Below are 17,381 nucleotides of genomic sequence, written 5' to 3' on the forward strand. Positions count from 1 at the left end.
TGGTGGAGGCCGGTTTGAGCTACAGTGATGTAACCAGGCGTATGGGCTGTTTCCAACCTACAATCAGAAGCCTGGTCCAAAGCATGCGCCGACGGATTGCTGCCTGCATCGAAGCAAATGGAGGCCATACTCGGTATTGACTGTTGTGACTTTGTGTTTGGCAGGTGCCGTTTTCTTTTGTGAAATTCTTTATTTTGAAATCATTCTTGAAACTTCAGATTTTTGTGTCTGTATGCCAATATGCTAAACAAATGATTCATAGGAAGAAAATCCAGTTTCGGGCTTCAAAATAAAAATTATGTTGAAAAATATGGTCTCAAAGTTTTTAACGACTGTCAGTGTAGTTACATGATGGTGCAAGTTCGATCAAAAAAATCTAAATATTTCTGTCTATTCCAATATTCCACCAACAATTAAACCTTTATTTTTAACCATGAGAAGCAGACTTTCACTCCCGTGATTGGCAGAATTGTAGAGTAGGGTGCCAGTCACAGTCAAACTTTCAGAGAAAAACAATATCAAAATATTTTACTAACATATTTAAAAAAACAACATTCTGACAAATGAAATGGTCAGGCGTGAACTTTTTTGGTCAATCCCACACCTTCTGTTAACACAGTCGTGTTCTTGGAGACATAGAACAGTAGGAATGGCCGATGTGGGTCAACTCACAGCTTTCTCCAGGAACAGCTGGTCTCCTGATAGATGGTAGCAGCTCAGCAGCCCCCCCAGGACACGTATGGTTGTTTCAAAAAGGTTCACGTCCACATTCTTGTTGAAGGACAGCTCTTTCTCTACCCAGTTCCTCCCTTCTGCAAACTCTGTGTCAAGTGAGATAAATTACACTAGCGTGAAAAGGAGGGGGAAAAAAAGAGGACAAGAAAGAAATACAGTTGCATGGAGGAGTTTTTGCCACAGGTGACAGCATCAAGTGGACTCCAGAGCCAGAACCCCCCACCGAGGCTTTGTCAGAGAAAAGCAAACCTCCTGCTTAGAAGATGTAAGATCAAGAAGCAGCACCAGCAGAGGGATTGCTTTTTATCCAACACGTTCGCCTTCCTTTTGCATCATTAACAACAATACAACTGTGCGATGCTAGCAGTGTGTGATATAACCTTGAGCCTCCAGACCTCCTCATCGCATTTCTTGATAACTCGCTTCCTTCACGTTTGGATTTTTTCATATGTTGAGCCTCAAGTTACTTCTCATTTTGTGCAGATCCCACCGGAGCAACAAAAGGCTCGATAAAGCTTTGTTCATGTATGTAGTAGAGCTAACCAACAGCTACAAACACACTTTAAAATGCAAAATTGACAGACTTTAAAGCTTGTTAGGATCAAATGGAAAGCTAACTTGAGGAGATGGAAGCAATTAAGTACACTAGGGCAGCAGCTATCGATTATTGTCGTAATTAACTATTCTGTTCATTATTCTGGCAATTAATCGAGTAATTGGATTCCGCGCTTGGCATGTGCGTTACAGCATCAAAAGTGGAAGTGAGCGACAGAAATAACCGTCCTGGTGGAACACAGACAGACACCTGCAGTGTATTGTACATATATAGTATAGTACTGGGGTATTTAACTAAAACTCAAAGCCATGGAAACATATTTAGCTGCTGATGTAGAAATTGCATAAATCTGTTTTTATGTTTGGTTCGTTTAAACTGCTGATACTGCAGCTGATAGAACACAAATAAGAAAATTGATTGGTTTATTTTATTTATTACAGAGAATTTTCAATCAGTAACTTTAGTTTCACTTTGATTTGGCCACAAAATAAAGTGTTTTCCTTCATTATGAGACAGTGTCAGACCTACGTACACTTCAGTACAATATCATGTTTGAATACATGAAGTTTGATAGTTTTATTGTGCAGCTGTCAGTGACAAACAATCAGTTGTTTTGATCGGTAACATAAATATATTAAAGCACATTTTCTACTGGCGTTCATGTATTACAAAATTTACAGTCGCAGCTTTTTACCGTCATAAATTTTTATGTTCCTCTATTAAGACAATCTGTTCACTGAAGCAGCTGAACACCATCGGTTCATTTTTGCAGAAAACAAGTCAAAGAATTGTTAAACACTCCTGTTTGTGTGACGAGTTTGAAGCAGAAAGTCAGAGTTAACAAAGAAAGTTGAAAACCACCTTCATAACGGTTTTCTCGAGCTGACTCACACAAAGAAAGTCTGACTATGTTAAACTGTCTTCATAGTTCAGCCTCTGATCTGCTAAATGCCATGAACACTGGAAAAGCTGCACCAGTTAGAATAGAAAAGTCCCGTCAAATTCAAACCCCCCTGATAATTTACTGAATATAGGTTCGGACCCATATTGGATGAAGTCTGGGTGACTCACCAGTTAATGATCTGAAGTCTAGCATGTAGTGAATTAAACAAAGCACTGATTCAGAGAATTTTGCCTCGACGAATTATAGAACGATCATCATGACCTGCAGATTTTTAAGTTTTCATACGTTGAGCCTCAAGTTCCTTCAGATTTCAGAGTGAAAAGATGCAAACAGATGTCTCCGCTTAAAAAAATCTAAACATTCTGGTATTTATTATCAGAAGTTCTACATATGATCACATTGTGTGCACAGCGGTAGAGAGAAATCATGTTTGCTAAAATCCTGTGTTGTGGCATTTTAAGACTGATTAGAAGAATAGGATGTATAAATCAGACTTTCGATCAAATAATGATAAGATGGGAAAACCTAATGTGTCAACTGAATTTATGCATACACTTAATAACACTGTGGAAAGAGGCTACCCAACGGAAACTCATGGAGCCCTTATAAGGCGTTAAGACCAGAAGTCTTATTTCAATGTGTAATATCACCAAACTCTTTCCTAATAGACTCAAGTGCTATACGCCGGTGCAATAGATCTGCTTACTCTAATTCAGTTCTTTTTCTGGTCATCTTTCTAGTTTTTAGTATTAGTATACAGTCACTTTACACACTTAAGACTCTTGGCACACTGTGACACTTCACAAACACTTTTAGAAACTTACATTTTGTACTTTATATTATTTGTTATTTCTATTTTCCACTAACCTCTGTTAATTGTTTTTTGGCAAAATAGTTTATTGTACTTTGGCAAAATAGTTTCCTCCAGGATGAATAAAGTAGATCTTATCTTATCTTGAGTGTTAGCCCTCTCATTGTCTCAGAACTTTTTAATGACTCTAACTTTTGATCCAGAATTGATTTTTGACTACATGTTTCACAAATCTGCCTGATCATCACCGGCCTTTGGCGGGCAGACTGAGTCACAGCTGAGGTAAACAGCCTGAGGAAAGACTTTGTCAGGTAAACAAGGAAAGAGCAGAGACAGGCACACGACTGCACATTCCTGATATAAACAAACATGGCAGATCATTAGGTATTTTATTAGCAAAGTTTAAAGTGGTGCAATAGTTTGGAATTACACCAAGATAATCAAGATAAAGTAGGAATGCTGGACCTAAACAAGAAAATTTAGTTTGGCAATTGGGGAAATGCACTTATCCAACTTTCTGCAGGCTTAATACCACATTTACATCTGTAAATGTGGTACATCTGTAAATGTGGTACATCATTTTACTGTAAATGTAAAATGAGAGCTAGCTGACAGTTAGCTTCAGCTCAGCATAAAGACAGCAAAAGGTTTAAAAGAATCTGCTGTAAGATCAATAATTTACTCCTGAATCCTGGCCATACACATGCTGCTTTGTAGAGTTTCTGTTTGTCTCAGTACAAACCTAGAAGTGTAAGAAAATCCCTAATACAACATCTACATCTTATCTCTATGTTGGTGCTTTATTTGAGACGTTAATGTGCCTTAAAACAGACAGAATAAGAGGTTTATAATACCTTCTTTCAGGCCCATAATCCACATGGTGTCCAAAGAATCAATCAGTGTCAGACCCAGGCCGAACCACTCGCTGAAGGACTTGGAGATGGGCTTGAGTTCATCGTGCCCCCAGGCGTGGTCCTTGTAGCCTTTCCACGCATGTCTGAAGGCATCACGTACTGCCTCCAGTCGGTCTGCAGTGCCAGTAGAAACTACAAACAAAAAGAGATGAAAAACAGTGAAACTTGAAGTCTGCGTTTCCTCCAGGAAGCCCTTTCAACGCTTGTTTTTTTAATAATCAGCAGTAGGGGGATTATTCAGTCCTTCATACGTGCCGATGCTTTGAACACACCAGGACTTTATCTTGAAAAAGTCCAAATATTTCAGAAAAAACAGGTGCTGTGCTTTAAACAGCATATAGCAGCAAAGCTGGTCAAAGCTACATGAGAGAGAATCTGTTTTATATCTTTGTATGTATGAAAATTTAGCACTTTTTTATTAAACTTGCTAAGAGTTGCAGCTTTAAGATTTAGGATGCAGTGCTGACCTTCCAGTGGGACAGTATCAGCGGGGTTCACGGGTGCTGGAGGCGCTGCTGCTTCCTTCTCATTGGCCGAAGGTGGAGGCTCTGTGGCCTGGTCGGCTTCGATCATCGCTCCTCTCCAGCTGCGCAATAAAGATTTAAAGATTCCTTACGCCTGAATTATTCATACCTTCTTCTCTGATCCATACACTACAGCTCAGTGCTGGTGGAAAACATTTGTTTACTGAGCGATGTCTTGTTAACATCCCAACAAAACCGTCTGTGCAGTTTTTAAAAAGGAAAAACAAGCAAACAACAAACTGGTCACCTGACAATCTTCTTTTCTTTGCCCTCCTCTTCTCCTTCTTCCTCCTGAACCGCCTCCTGTTCTTGCTTTTCCCCACCGACTGTGTCTGAAACATTTCCGTCTTTCTGCAGGTTCGGTGGACCTCTTTTGTTTGGAAATGTCTTTTTCTGTGGATAAACAAATGGCTAGAGCTAGAAACAAGGGAGATAACATGAACACCTCGTGGCAAAGGACTCATAACTATTTAAATATATGGTCCACTGGATGGGAGCGTCAAACATGACCTTTTAAAATGCCATTTAAAAGCACCTTGTGGAGGTTTTACAGAGTTCCAGACTAACTTTTTACACTGATTGCACTGCTGCACACAACCTTTTTGTTGAACACGTAACTTAGCTCCACCAAAACTTTTTCACAGCATTTGAAATTTTACATTTATTGTCAGTTTCTGCACTAATTGCCTAACATAATACACAAATGGTTGTAAACAGGAATAAAAGTACAGATAAATGACTGTTCTTTTTCCTAAGGATGATCTGAGACTTAAAGTTAGTAAAAGGAAGAAGCAGTGGTAGATGTTACTATCACTTCCTGGATATATTGTGCATTTTTAGCGTTTCAGTTTTGAACATCCATGCTCACAGCAAAAAACTCTTTAGCTGCACTCCCTGCAATAAATGCAAGTCATGATGCTGTTGTTTTGTTTTGTTTTTTAATCGCCGTGTTTCCCACAGGTTGAGAATTTACTTGTGGTAGTAGGAAGACTGTAACCTTGGTTGTTTTCTGAAGTTGCATTTACAGATGCCCCCTCCAGGTCCCACGTGCAAATTATAAGCAGACGCTACAATTTACCGATGTTCCTAAACCTTACGCATGCATCAGTAGACGCCACAATTTACCGATGTTCCCTAAACGCCCCCACATGCATCACACAGACAGGTGTGTGGCCAAAAACCAAGTGGATTTATCTACCTGGGCAGGCTGCCCAGAGACACAGACAGACCTCCTAAATATCAGGCACACCGGTGCGACCGATGAATATGTTCTGTTGACAGATTTTTGGTTGCAGTCACCAAAACGGTCGTAGTCTGGAGCCCTGTGTTGAATAAACTATTGTTCCAGACCCAAAACTACAAATATTTAGACTGACACTAAGCCAAGTCAGGTTCTAATGTCAGGATTTGAGCATATTTCAATTTTTTGCAGGACGTTTCCCTATTAGGAATAACATGGAGTCATCAGTGATGGATGTGCAGCTCTACAGAACCATAATATGGTCAAAGCAGGTTCAACTGTGAAAGTGTAAGCATCTCATGCACTTAAAGAGATTACAAAAACTGCTGTATTTTATTATGTCGCTTTATTGATGTGTGGTATAAATGTGATGTTTCTGACTTTAATGTAAGATTAAATATCATTAACATGCTTCATTGATGTGATGGGTCTCAGTGGGTAGGACCACTCTCTAGTAATAAACTGCAGATGACAACTCAGTCTTTGCCAACATGCATATTTATTTTTTAAATGAGGTTATCTAATGTTCTTGAAGTCAAAAAAGTATGAATAGAAGTCTAACCTTAATGGGAGGTTTTGGCAAAATGGGGACATTTGGTCCTCTGGCCTCCACAATAACATCCAGACCAACAGCTGGCTCCAGATGTGGCCGAGCAGCAGGAGCTGGAGCGATGCCTGCAGCCGGACCCAACACCGGCTTCACACCTGGAGGGGCGGCCTTCAGCTGTTGGTCAGTCAGCTCCAGCCAGTCCTCCCTGTCAGACAATCCTAGACATAAGAAAGAGACGAGAAACAAGACCGCGTTTACAAGAAGCCAGCAAACAAACTATAAGCTATTAACATATTATGGCTCAAACACAGCGGTTCTTAAAGCGTTTCTCTCAGGCCTCATTTCGGAGGACCAAAAACTTTTGCGCCCTCCGTAATAACGTCGTAATCTGGTGCGCGTGCAGATATTTGGCCAAAGACCAGTTTTGCAGCAGTCGTCTCGTCAATAATTGACACCATATCAAGAGCAGTGGGGAGTATGAGGTCCTCAGCTATTGTATGTGGTTTCTTGCACTTGGAGATTCTGTTTGTAGCCTTGTATGGCGCTACTTGTGCTTTGCTGTTCACCGATGCAGCTTTTACCATGCAATGTTCCTGCTTACGGTATTCATCAAGTTTTCTCTGAAAGACGTCAAGTGGCTTCTGGACGTGACTGGGATCTAATGTCTCTGTGTGTCGTCATAATTTGTGTGTTCTCACACTGTCCACTGCTAGAGTTTTCTGACATAAAACACACAGGGGTCTGTCCTCACCTCCTGCCACATTTGCTGCGAAGCCCAGAGCAAGATAAGCCTTGCCATATTTTCTTCTTTTTTTTTTTTCAGGATCTTGTATCTTGTCTCCTGCTCCATTTTCCTTTTGTCCCGATCAAATATTTCTCCTTTCTCTGCAGCTACTGATAGCTCATCACCGTGGGCGGAGCAGAATGAATTGGGGACGGTTACCATGACAGTGCAGTTTAAGTGTTGTGCCACATAGTTCCATATAAACAGACCTTTTCCTTCCTGCTGTTCATGCCCGGTCATGTCTCTGCACCCCACATTTTGAAGTTTGAGCAGCCACATAGTTCATATCCTTTACCAAAAGCTTAGTTTTTCAAGTTAGCATTAACCTTTTGAAACCCAAAACCGGTCAGTGGGTTTGAAAGGCATGATGCCATAGAAATAATAATAATATAGTTTTTTTTAAAAAAAAGAATGCTATAATAGCACCATTTAGGTTCGTCAAAAACTGTAAAAACTGAATTATTCAACTTTCTGACATTCCTGAAAGAACTCACCTGTGTATGTGCCATTCCATCAAAAAACTTGGCCAAATCCAAGTAAAAGTTGCCCTTTTTCACCTCCTTTTTTAAACATAAATTGTTTGTACCAAATCTGTCAAAAAAAAAAAAAAATTCTGCACTTCTTGGCACAAACATGCAGCCATTAGTGACTCAGCTGCGACGAACAGTGACCTGATTAAAATTTCACAACTTTTCGGCTGAACTGCAGGATGTGTTTACACAGATCAGAAACAAGACAAGTACAGAATCAAATTAAGAAAAATTTAAGTTGTAAAAAAAAAAAAACCATATACAGCAGATGGAGTCACATTTCATGCTGGAACAGTAACACTTGTGGGCACTTGTAAAAAGTTGCACATACTTTATTTTTATTTTGCAAAATAAATAATCAAACTTTCTTTTCCTCACAATTTTCCCCAATATTTATAGCTTTTTAACTTTGTATTGCTGCACAGAAGACATTTTGGAATCCCTCTAGCCATGGCTGTGTGTTTTCTATAGAGGTGCAGGACTTTATATTACAGTAAAAAATGAGCTCATAGTAAGTAAAAATTTGACAGGAGTAAAAACACCCATAAACTGTAAAATGTGTAAAGTGTAAAAATGGAAGAAAAAAAATCAGTTTTGTCCACTCATTCTAATCATATCTAACATTCTAAATCAAGAAAAACTATTCACTTTCAGTGTCTCCTGGTGTTTTAAATTTGAATTTCACAGAAAATATGCACCCCAGTCCATTAGCTTCAGCTAGCTAAGCAGCAGCACCATTAGGATTAATGGCAGACTCTGAATGTGTGCATGTGAGCTGAGCATCGAGTGGGCTTTGTGTACCTCTCCACTGCTCCGTGATGCTGGGGTAGGAGAGCAGTCCCAGTATAAGCAGCAGAGCCAGCAGGAACAGGATGAGGCTTCGCTGGAGCCGAGACAGCTGCTTCCATTTCTGTGGGCAGATAAGAAAACAGCGCTAACTGCACTGAAACGCGTCCAACAGCTTCGACTTGCAATCACGAACGCCTCAAAGCAGACTCTAATATCCTCCCACGCAAATCTGTTTATGCCTTCCTTTAAAGTAGCAGAGTTGAAAAGATGGCTGACTGATGGCCCTCCTTACCCGGTGTAAATTCAACATGTCTCTCCACTTGGTGTGTTGCCGTACGTACACTGACAGCTCACAAATAAAACATCTAACAAGCTCGAGCTGGCAGTGTAAAGGGAGGAACGACACCAGGGTCTCTGAGGGTTTAAGGCTAACAGGCAGGCTGGTGACACTCTGCTGGCTGCTCTAATTAACACCTGTGCAACACCGTGAAACTATTGAGCCACGACGAACACACAACAGACTTTATCTCAGGGGACGTTTTCTTTTTACTTTGCTATGCTTCTTTCAACATAACAGCATGGGGACAGTCTGTACAATGCGACGGTGTGGAAATGTTTTCCTGAAAGTTGTAATCACTAGAAGACTCAAATGTATATACTAGCTTTTGACAAAGCCAGATTTACAGTAAGACTTATATTCTAAAGCTCCAAAGAACCTGAGAGAATATTTTCCTTTATAAAAAATACTGTATTGTTTGGCCACTACTGTATATCCATGTAAACTGAACAGAGATGCACAGAGTTTCTGGAGGATTTACCAAGTCATATACAACCCGTTTCACTGTCAGAAAAGTCGAAATTTTTTGAGTATAATGGAAAAACCAAACACACAATGTAGAGTACAATGAATATTTATGACAGTTCCATCAATTTCAACTATGAAACAATAATTTGTAATGATATAATTCACACATATTGCACCCTGAATGTGGATAAACAACAAAGAAAAGGAATAGATGGATGGATTCATTAACCAAATAACATTACTTACTAATTTCAGAGTAAAATCACCACTTGCCTATGAGAGATTAATCTGATAGTGTTGACTGAAACTTTACTTAAACGTGAAATGACTCAAAATTGTGTCTTCTCTCAATATTAAATGAATACAATCAACTCTAAATTCACTATCATAATATCTAAGTTGAAAAGTATGAACAAACAAAAAGCAATTATTCTGAAAGATTATATAAAAAATATAAACACCCACGGTAAGAAATTCAAAGCAACAAAAGCGAACACACCTGGACTCACTAAGACACAAGCTAGAAATGCTTAATTTTAGTTTTATTGTATGTTTTCAAGCTTGTTTGGAGGTAAATTAATTGAATGCTTCACAAGACTTTTTAATACCTGCAGATATCTTGTAATTATTGCATCATATAAAACAAAGTACAATTGCGATTTCCAATTGGCCAAATATGAGTGAAATGAACAGAACCTTCTTCGTTTTGGACCTGTGAGTTTCGTCTAAATCCATGTCTGCATCATGGCTCCACAAAATTCCAGAAGAATGAAAGGAAAATCTACATTGGAGACTTCACAAAGATGGAAAAGTACACTGGAAGATCAATGACCAGCTAAAAATCAATGAAACACAGTTGCAGTAGTAATTAGCAGGTACAGACCAAGATATAGTGGAGCTAATCAGGGTCTCTGTGGTCATCTTCCTAAAATGATGCTAATGGACAGTATGCTATTTTCACAACCAAGCTCTAAAAAAAACAGATGGGGAAGTGGTTTAGGTTTGGTAGAGAGGTGATGAAGGGAAATATGAGACTTTACGACTGTGAGAAGAACATTGCAGAACAGCAATCTCAAAGGATGGTGTAAAAATCGATGCTTGCTCTCCAAAACAAACTACAAACTTAAACTTTGCTAAAGAATATAAAAAGCATCCTGATGAATGTAAGGAGGGGATTCTTTGGTCAGATGAGACTAAGATATATTTGTTTGGCTCATGTTTGGTATGAACAAGACCAGGACCACCACAGTGAATTCGTAGTCCCAACAGTGAAGCATAAAAGTGGGAGTGTGAGGACATGAGTGCAAAACTTGTTGGGAAAGTAGTGCCATAAAATGCCCGTGGATACACTAAAATATTTGCCGCCAAGGTGAATCCCAGTCTGAAGAAAGTTGGCAGAAATAGAATATTCCAGCATTATTACGAGAACAGACACAGAAAAGTTTCTGAAGAATATAAAAGGAGAAAACTATGATCTGGCCGAGTATGCCTGACTTTAATCCAATAGAAAACCTTTGGGGTATGGCTGGAAAAGAAAACTCTCATTAATAGAAGGTGTACTGGCTCTTTCTGCATTTAATTCCTACTGTGGGGCCTGTATAATTCAGTGAATCTTAACAGTTTGTTTTGATTTTTGCATAAGTTCAAATACCCAAATTGAGGTGGTGCAATTAAGTTGATTTTGAAGTTTTGTTTTGAGAGCACTGAAGCACACTCTTTATAAGACTTTAGAATACCAGCAGATAGATTGTGTGGATGTTATATTTCCTTTTTCAAAGTTAATACTAAAGGGTGTCCCTAAAGTCTGGACATATGGAAAATCTCATTAACTATATATTTTTTGCCCCCATAGATTAAATATGGCTTTATCAAAAGAGGAAAGAGTTGAACTGGTACTTCTCAGTGGACATGAGGGATGGACATACACACGTGGACAAAATTGTTGGTACCCCTCAGTTAAAGAAGGAAAAACCCACAATTCTCACTGAAATCACTTGAAACTCACAAAAGTAACAATAAATAAAAATTTATTGAAAATTAAATAATCAAAATCAGCCATCACTTTTGAATTGTTGATTAACATAATTATTTAAAAAAACAAACTAATGAAATAGAGCTGGACAAAAATGATGGTACCCATAACTTAATATTTTGTTGCACAACCTTTTGAGGCAATCACTGCAATTAAACGATTTCTGTATTTGTCAATGAGCGTTCTGCAGCTGTCAACAGGTATTTTGGCCCACTCCTCATGAGCAAACAGCTCCAGTTGTCTCAGGTTTGATGGGTGTCTTCTCCAAATGGCATGTTTCAGCTCCTTCCACATATGTTCAATGGGATTCAGATCTGGGCTCATAGAAGGCCACTTTAGAATAGTCCAACGCTTTTCTCTCAGCCATTCTTGGGTGTTTTTGGCTGTGTGGTTTGGATCGTTGTCCTGTTGGAAGACCCATGACCTGCGACTGAGACCAAGCTTTCTGACACTAGGCAGCACATTTCTCTCCAGAATGCCTTGATAGTCTTCAGATTTCATCCTACCTTGCACACTTTCAAGACACCCTGTGCCAGATGCAGCAAAGCAGCCCCAAAACATTACTGAGCCTCCTCCATGTTTCACCGTAGGGACAGTGTTCTTTTCTTCATATGCTTGGTTTTTGAGTCTATGAACATAGAGTTGATGTGCCTTACCAAAAAGCTCCAGTTTGGTCTCATCTGTCCAAAGGACATTCTCCCAGAAGCTTTGTGGCTTGTCAACATGCATTTTTGCAAATTCCAGTCTGGCTTTTTTATGAGTTTTTTTCAGCAGTGGTGTCCTCCTTGGTCGTCTCCCATGAAGTCCACTTTGGCTCAAACAACGACGAATGGTGCGATCTGACACGGATGTACCTTGGCCTTGGAGTTCACCTTTAATTTCTTTGGAGGTTGCTCTGGGCTCTTTGGATACAATTCCAACGATCCGTCTCTTCAATTTGTCATCAATTTTCCTCTTGCGGCCACGTCCAGGGAGGTTGGCTACTGTCCCGTGGGTCTTGAACTTCTGAATAATATGAGCCACTGTTGTCACAGGAACTTCAAGCTGTTTAGAGATGGTCTTATAGCCTTTACCTTTAAGATGTTTGTCTATGATTTTTTTTCGGATGTCCTGGGACAATTCTCTCCTTCGCTTTCTGTTGTCCATGTTCAGTGTGGTACACACCTTTTCACCAAACAGCAGGGTGACTACTTGTCTCCCTTTAAATAGGCAGACTGACTGATTATGAGTTTGGAAACACCTGTGATGTCAATTAAATGACACACCTGAGTTAATGATGTCACTCTGGTCAAATAGTTTTCAATCTTTTATAGAGGTACCATCATTTTTGTCCAGGCCTGTTTCATTAGTTTGTTTTTTTAAATAATTATGTTAATCAACAATTCAAAAGTAATGGCTGTTTTTGATTATTTAATTTTCAATACATTTTTATTTATTGTTACTTTTGTGAGTTTCAAGTGATTTCAGTGAGAATTGTGGGTTTTTCCTTCTTTAACTGAGGGGTACCAACAATTTTGTCCACGTGTGTATCGAAAGATAGCAGATGAATTAGAAGCACGTCATCCAGGGAGGATTCCACTTGGCTTTTCCACAGTGGTAAAGGTGGCTAAAATGCTTAAAGAAACAGGTAGTGTCACAGACAAATCCTGTTCTGAACAGCCAAATGCATCAGCAGAAAATAAAGAATTGATCATGGCTAAAACTCATGCTAGCCCTAAAAAAAAACACTATTTTTCATGTGCATCGTTCATGTCCACTGAGAAGTACCAGTTCAACTCTTTCTCCCTTCTACAAAGCCATATTTCACCTGTGGAGGCAAAAAAATATATAGTTAATAAGATTTCCTATGTGTCCAGACTTTAGGGACACCCTGTATACATTGAACAAGAGTGTTTCAAATTCTACGCTTCCACTTGATATACTCGCCTTGGAAAACATGGAAGAAAACCAATGTAAATGGGGGAAAATTGCTTAGTGAAGTCCTTTGATCCATGTGAGCAGTAAGCACTGAGCCAACAAACCACTCAAAGGAACATGATTTGCAGGGAACGTTTTTTCTTCTTCTCAGGAACCTCGAAGTGTCATCAAATTTGACGACCGACGAGTTCAGAGAAGTGCCGAGGCAGATCGACAGCCCCGCTGTAAAGCTGGCTCCACAGAAGAAAATGTCTGTTGATATACTGCCGAAATAAAACCTTACAGATTAGTCGATACGAGCACTCGTTTGCCTTTTCAATCCAGAGAGCAGAATGGATTCCATTTACGAGAGTCAATCGTGTCGTTAAAAAGTGATCAAAGTAATTATGTTGAAATGATTTAAGGAGTGTATTTGACTATGGTCTATGTTCTCAGCTACTTTTTAATGGAAAACTTAAAGGCAGAATTAATTAGAAAATTTGGAAAAGTCTCAAAAACTACCATGAATTAATGTGTATGAAAATGGATGTGTATCTATATATGCATTACAATAACACAGAGCAGATTTTGTTGCAGAGTACCATACCTACCTCAAAAAAAGCAACTTGATCATTACATCTCAAAAGGAAGAGGAGACAAGCTGGGACCAGTTTTCAAAATTAGAATATAAATCTTTACTGGTGATGTACTGATCCTGGCGCTGATCAAAGCTATTTTTAACAGAGCAGTATTGTCACAAACCAAAGCCTGATCCTTTGCTTTCACACAAATTTTAAAATATTCATAACGGAGTACACTGAGCACTTCTTTTGCGCCCATAATGCTATTCTATGCCACAGACAACTGATAAATGCCACAAAGGAAGCTCTCATTACTGCCACTGGGATGTAAGATCACTATTGTAGTAAATGCCAGCTTGAGTTAACATATGTTTGATAACTGGAGGTCATTAAGCATCACAGAAGACTTGGTCATGGTGCCCCTTTCCTAGCTAAATTCCACAATGCTCTTTGTTGCCAACATAGAACTGACTGCCTCCTCTAGCTTACAACAGTTAGGTCGAACAGGGACTGCAGGTAATCTATAATACTTCAAGTGCGTATTATTTTTGAAAATATTAATGATTTGGGTCAAGGTATCTGCAGATATTAAGTATTTAATGACTCAGACTGGATCAGGGACAAAAAACTTGATCAGGATATCCTCAATTCTGACAGTTGACACTGAAGTGATTGGAAAAGTATATTCATACAAATGTAAAGGACCACAGCTTTTAAATTATGTCAAAGCGTCTGTTTCTGTCAAAACGACCAGAAACAGATGAGGATTAGTAGGTATTAACGACCATTTGCAAGAAATTGTGGGGTGAGAAGAATTTACATATAATAACGTGAGCTAAAGTGTTTCATCAAGTACTGTAACAGGACTTACCAAACTAAAACTGATCATTTAACTCGTACATAATGCTCATATTTTATTCCTTTGCTTATGGGGAATTCTCTCGTGAACAGTTTCAACACCAAATTTTGAACTACAAAACTATTTAGAGTGTATAAACAGCCTATTTAACAATAATGAATGCATGATTAATCCTTACTTAAGGTTTCAGAGAGCACAGAGAGTGTATTTTTTAGATTTTCCATGACATCTTTTTGGACAAAAACATGAACTATAAGACATTTTTTTAACCTAAGATCTGAAAACCAAACAGCTATAATGATTGAAATATCTTTTATCGAAACTAAAAATGGCATGGGAGGTAGTCTTGTGGTTCTGGAGTCATTTGACTGACATCTTCTGCTTCGATTCTGCCTCCAACCTGATGTAGAAGTGAAGACCAGCTGAGTGTGTTGATATTTGGCATAAATATCTCCCTTGTTACTTGCTCCTCTCCCTCAGTCATCTTCATCAATCAGAGTTGCTCTCCTTGTTGTCTTCCTGCTCTGACACATCCTCCTCCAAATCACTTTCTGATTTCTAATCTTAAAAGCTCAGATCAGTGGCCACTGGCATAATGAGTCTTACTGCCATAACCTCAGTCATTAAACGGCAGCTCAGGTACCTTTATAATATTATGGCCAACCAAGCCCTCCTTTTAACCTCAGTTAGCTCATAATTTGTGTATTTTTAGAATATTTTGTTCTATTGCAAGTGCTTCAATCTTGGTACAAACATCTGTAAAGTGTGTCATTTTTTGTGCATTTTTAAAATAAAAAATATGTATTATTTTTACGAAATGTCACCATATTTTCGTGTGAAACAAGGACATTTTAGAATTTTTACTGCTGTCAAATGTCAAAACAGATCTAATTTGACCCCAAAACTATGTAAAGGCTAAGACTACAGCATTGATATCTAGCTTAACACAAACTATTGTGTGACAATCAGCTAGTATCAGTCACATCTTGTGTGTTTCTTCACCGAAACAGAACATACTGAAGTACAAAAGCTAACTCCACTGTTGGGGGACATGCAGCCTGCACAAACAGTAATTTACCATGATGAAAATTTAATGAAACACAAGGGAATTAGCGAAGAAAACCAATTTTCTAAATGACAGCCACTGACCACATACTACTGCACACTAACAGAGTTGACTCCCTTATGTAACACATTTAAAAAAGCAGCTCAAAATGCCCATTTTTCACTTGAATGTCTGCCTTTAAGCATCATAAAACACCTAAACCCATCCAATAACTTCTTAAACAATCATTTCTTAGAAGTATTAAGCATATATTCCACCTGCAGGTTAAAAGGACAGTGTAATTTGTTGGGTAAAGTCACACACTACACCTCATTTGTTAAACCACAGCACACCTTGCAAGCCCACATACCTGCGGTGTCTCGATGTGCATGAAGACAGACCACTATATCTCAGCTGCTACATATTTAACCACACCTGATGTACATCAGTGGGGTGACTGTATTCGCTTTGGTATCTGGCTGGCTGGGTAAGTATGTATGTATGTATGTATGTGTGTGGGTGCGTGGGTATGTCCGTTCAGATATCTCTGCAAGTGCTGAAGTCAGGATAATCAAACTCGGCACTGAAGATCAGTCTAAGGTCCCCTGCTCAGTTGTGGAGTTAGAGGTCAGCAGATCAAGTAGGAAGGGATATACGTAGGATGATCAAAACTGATACAGAGTATCATACATGGGCGTGGTTCTGCCATCTACTGGTGGCTTGTCTAGTTCAACTCTGTACACGATATCCCAGCTACTGTTCTCTCCCGTCTGTGGAGAGGATTCAGTTTGTGCTGCTGGTGTCCGATGACATACATTGAATACAGGACAGTAAATGACATGTTTGACACCAATAGCTGTGAACACACCGGGCTTTTTCTTGCATAGAGAGGTATTTTGGTGTAACTTAAAGATGCTTGCAAGCAGCAAAGGGAAATCACCTGCACCAAAATGATAGAAAACTGTTTTGCTCATTGGGGTTTTATTTAATCAAGCACAATTGGCATTTTTGTCATTCTAATTGTCAATAATAACAAGAAAATGCATAGTTTTCTGTCAAAAATTGCAGCCTCATTGCCTTAACTGTACACAGACCGATCATCTGCAGTGTGTAGTCACATAGCAAACTAGAAAAGCACTCAGAGAGCGCAGTACTCTGCCGAGGTTGTTCATTCCCCCACATGACATTGTCAGAAATGCTTCATTTTTTTTGGAAATGTAGCATTTGTTAATTAGTTATTGATGATCAGAAATCACAGCAACATAGAATGTGTCCATTGAACACAGATGTACTCACAAACAAAATGACCTTGCGCTGAGCACAGTCGGGTGTTATGCACGTGTACGTTATGTACGGATACTGAATCTTGTGATCTAAATACACAGCAGGTGGTGGGAATCGATGGGACTTGGAAACACCTCCACAATTCAATCAATTCTTCCTTATACACTTCCCAATGGATAAGTCCTGATGACTCAGCAGTGGGATCGCAATCATATGATCGTCAGCAGGCAGCTGATGTAGTGTTCACTTGTTGTCATAGTTACAGCGATGCCATGCTGCTATCTCAATGATACAGAAATCCTGAACAAATCCATGGATCCAGACTAGAAGCCGCATCACTGCCAAAATCTGATCACTTAGTCCTTGTGTCATTCCTGACCTTCCCTGAAAATCTCATCTAAATCCGTTTATCCATTTTTGAGTAATGTTGTGCACAGACAAACGTACACAGATTGTCACATAACTCCACCGCGTTCCTTGGCAGAGCAACTAACTGCAACCATGTAATACCTATTCACACCACCAGATGGAGCTTCTTAATG

The 17,381-nt window shown here is 39.2% G+C and overlaps 1 protein-coding gene across 2 annotated transcripts in view; it reads right to left on the reverse strand.

The window, feature by feature from the left end:
• Window positions 1-17,381, reverse strand: part of man1b1a (mannosidase, alpha, class 1B, member 1a) — a 43,451-nt gene that overhangs the window by 19,247 nt on the left and 6,823 nt on the right. Inside the window, exons 1-7 of one of the 2 annotated variants that reach the window (XM_051938184.1) lie at window positions 8,630-8,749; window positions 8,350-8,458; window positions 6,247-6,452; window positions 4,692-4,837; window positions 4,388-4,506; window positions 3,861-4,052; window positions 673-821 (exon numbers count right to left, since the gene is read on the reverse strand). In XM_051938184.1, coding sequence (XP_051794144.1) covers window positions 673-821; window positions 3,861-4,052; window positions 4,388-4,506; window positions 4,692-4,837; window positions 6,247-6,452; window positions 8,350-8,458; window positions 8,630-8,647 — 939 coding nt within the window. In that variant the 5' untranslated portion in view covers window positions 8,648-8,749. Of the gene's footprint in view, window positions 1-672; window positions 822-3,860; window positions 4,053-4,387; window positions 4,507-4,691; window positions 4,838-6,246; window positions 6,453-8,349; window positions 8,459-8,629; window positions 8,750-17,381 lie in introns of those variants that run through there. The other variant, XM_022191008.2, reaches the window with a different exon arrangement.

This window comes from Acanthochromis polyacanthus, chromosome 18 (genome assembly GCF_021347895.1).
Source record: "Acanthochromis polyacanthus isolate Apoly-LR-REF ecotype Palm Island chromosome 18, KAUST_Apoly_ChrSc, whole genome shotgun sequence".
In the NCBI taxonomy this organism is placed as follows: Eukaryota; Metazoa; Chordata; class Actinopteri; family Pomacentridae; genus Acanthochromis; species Acanthochromis polyacanthus.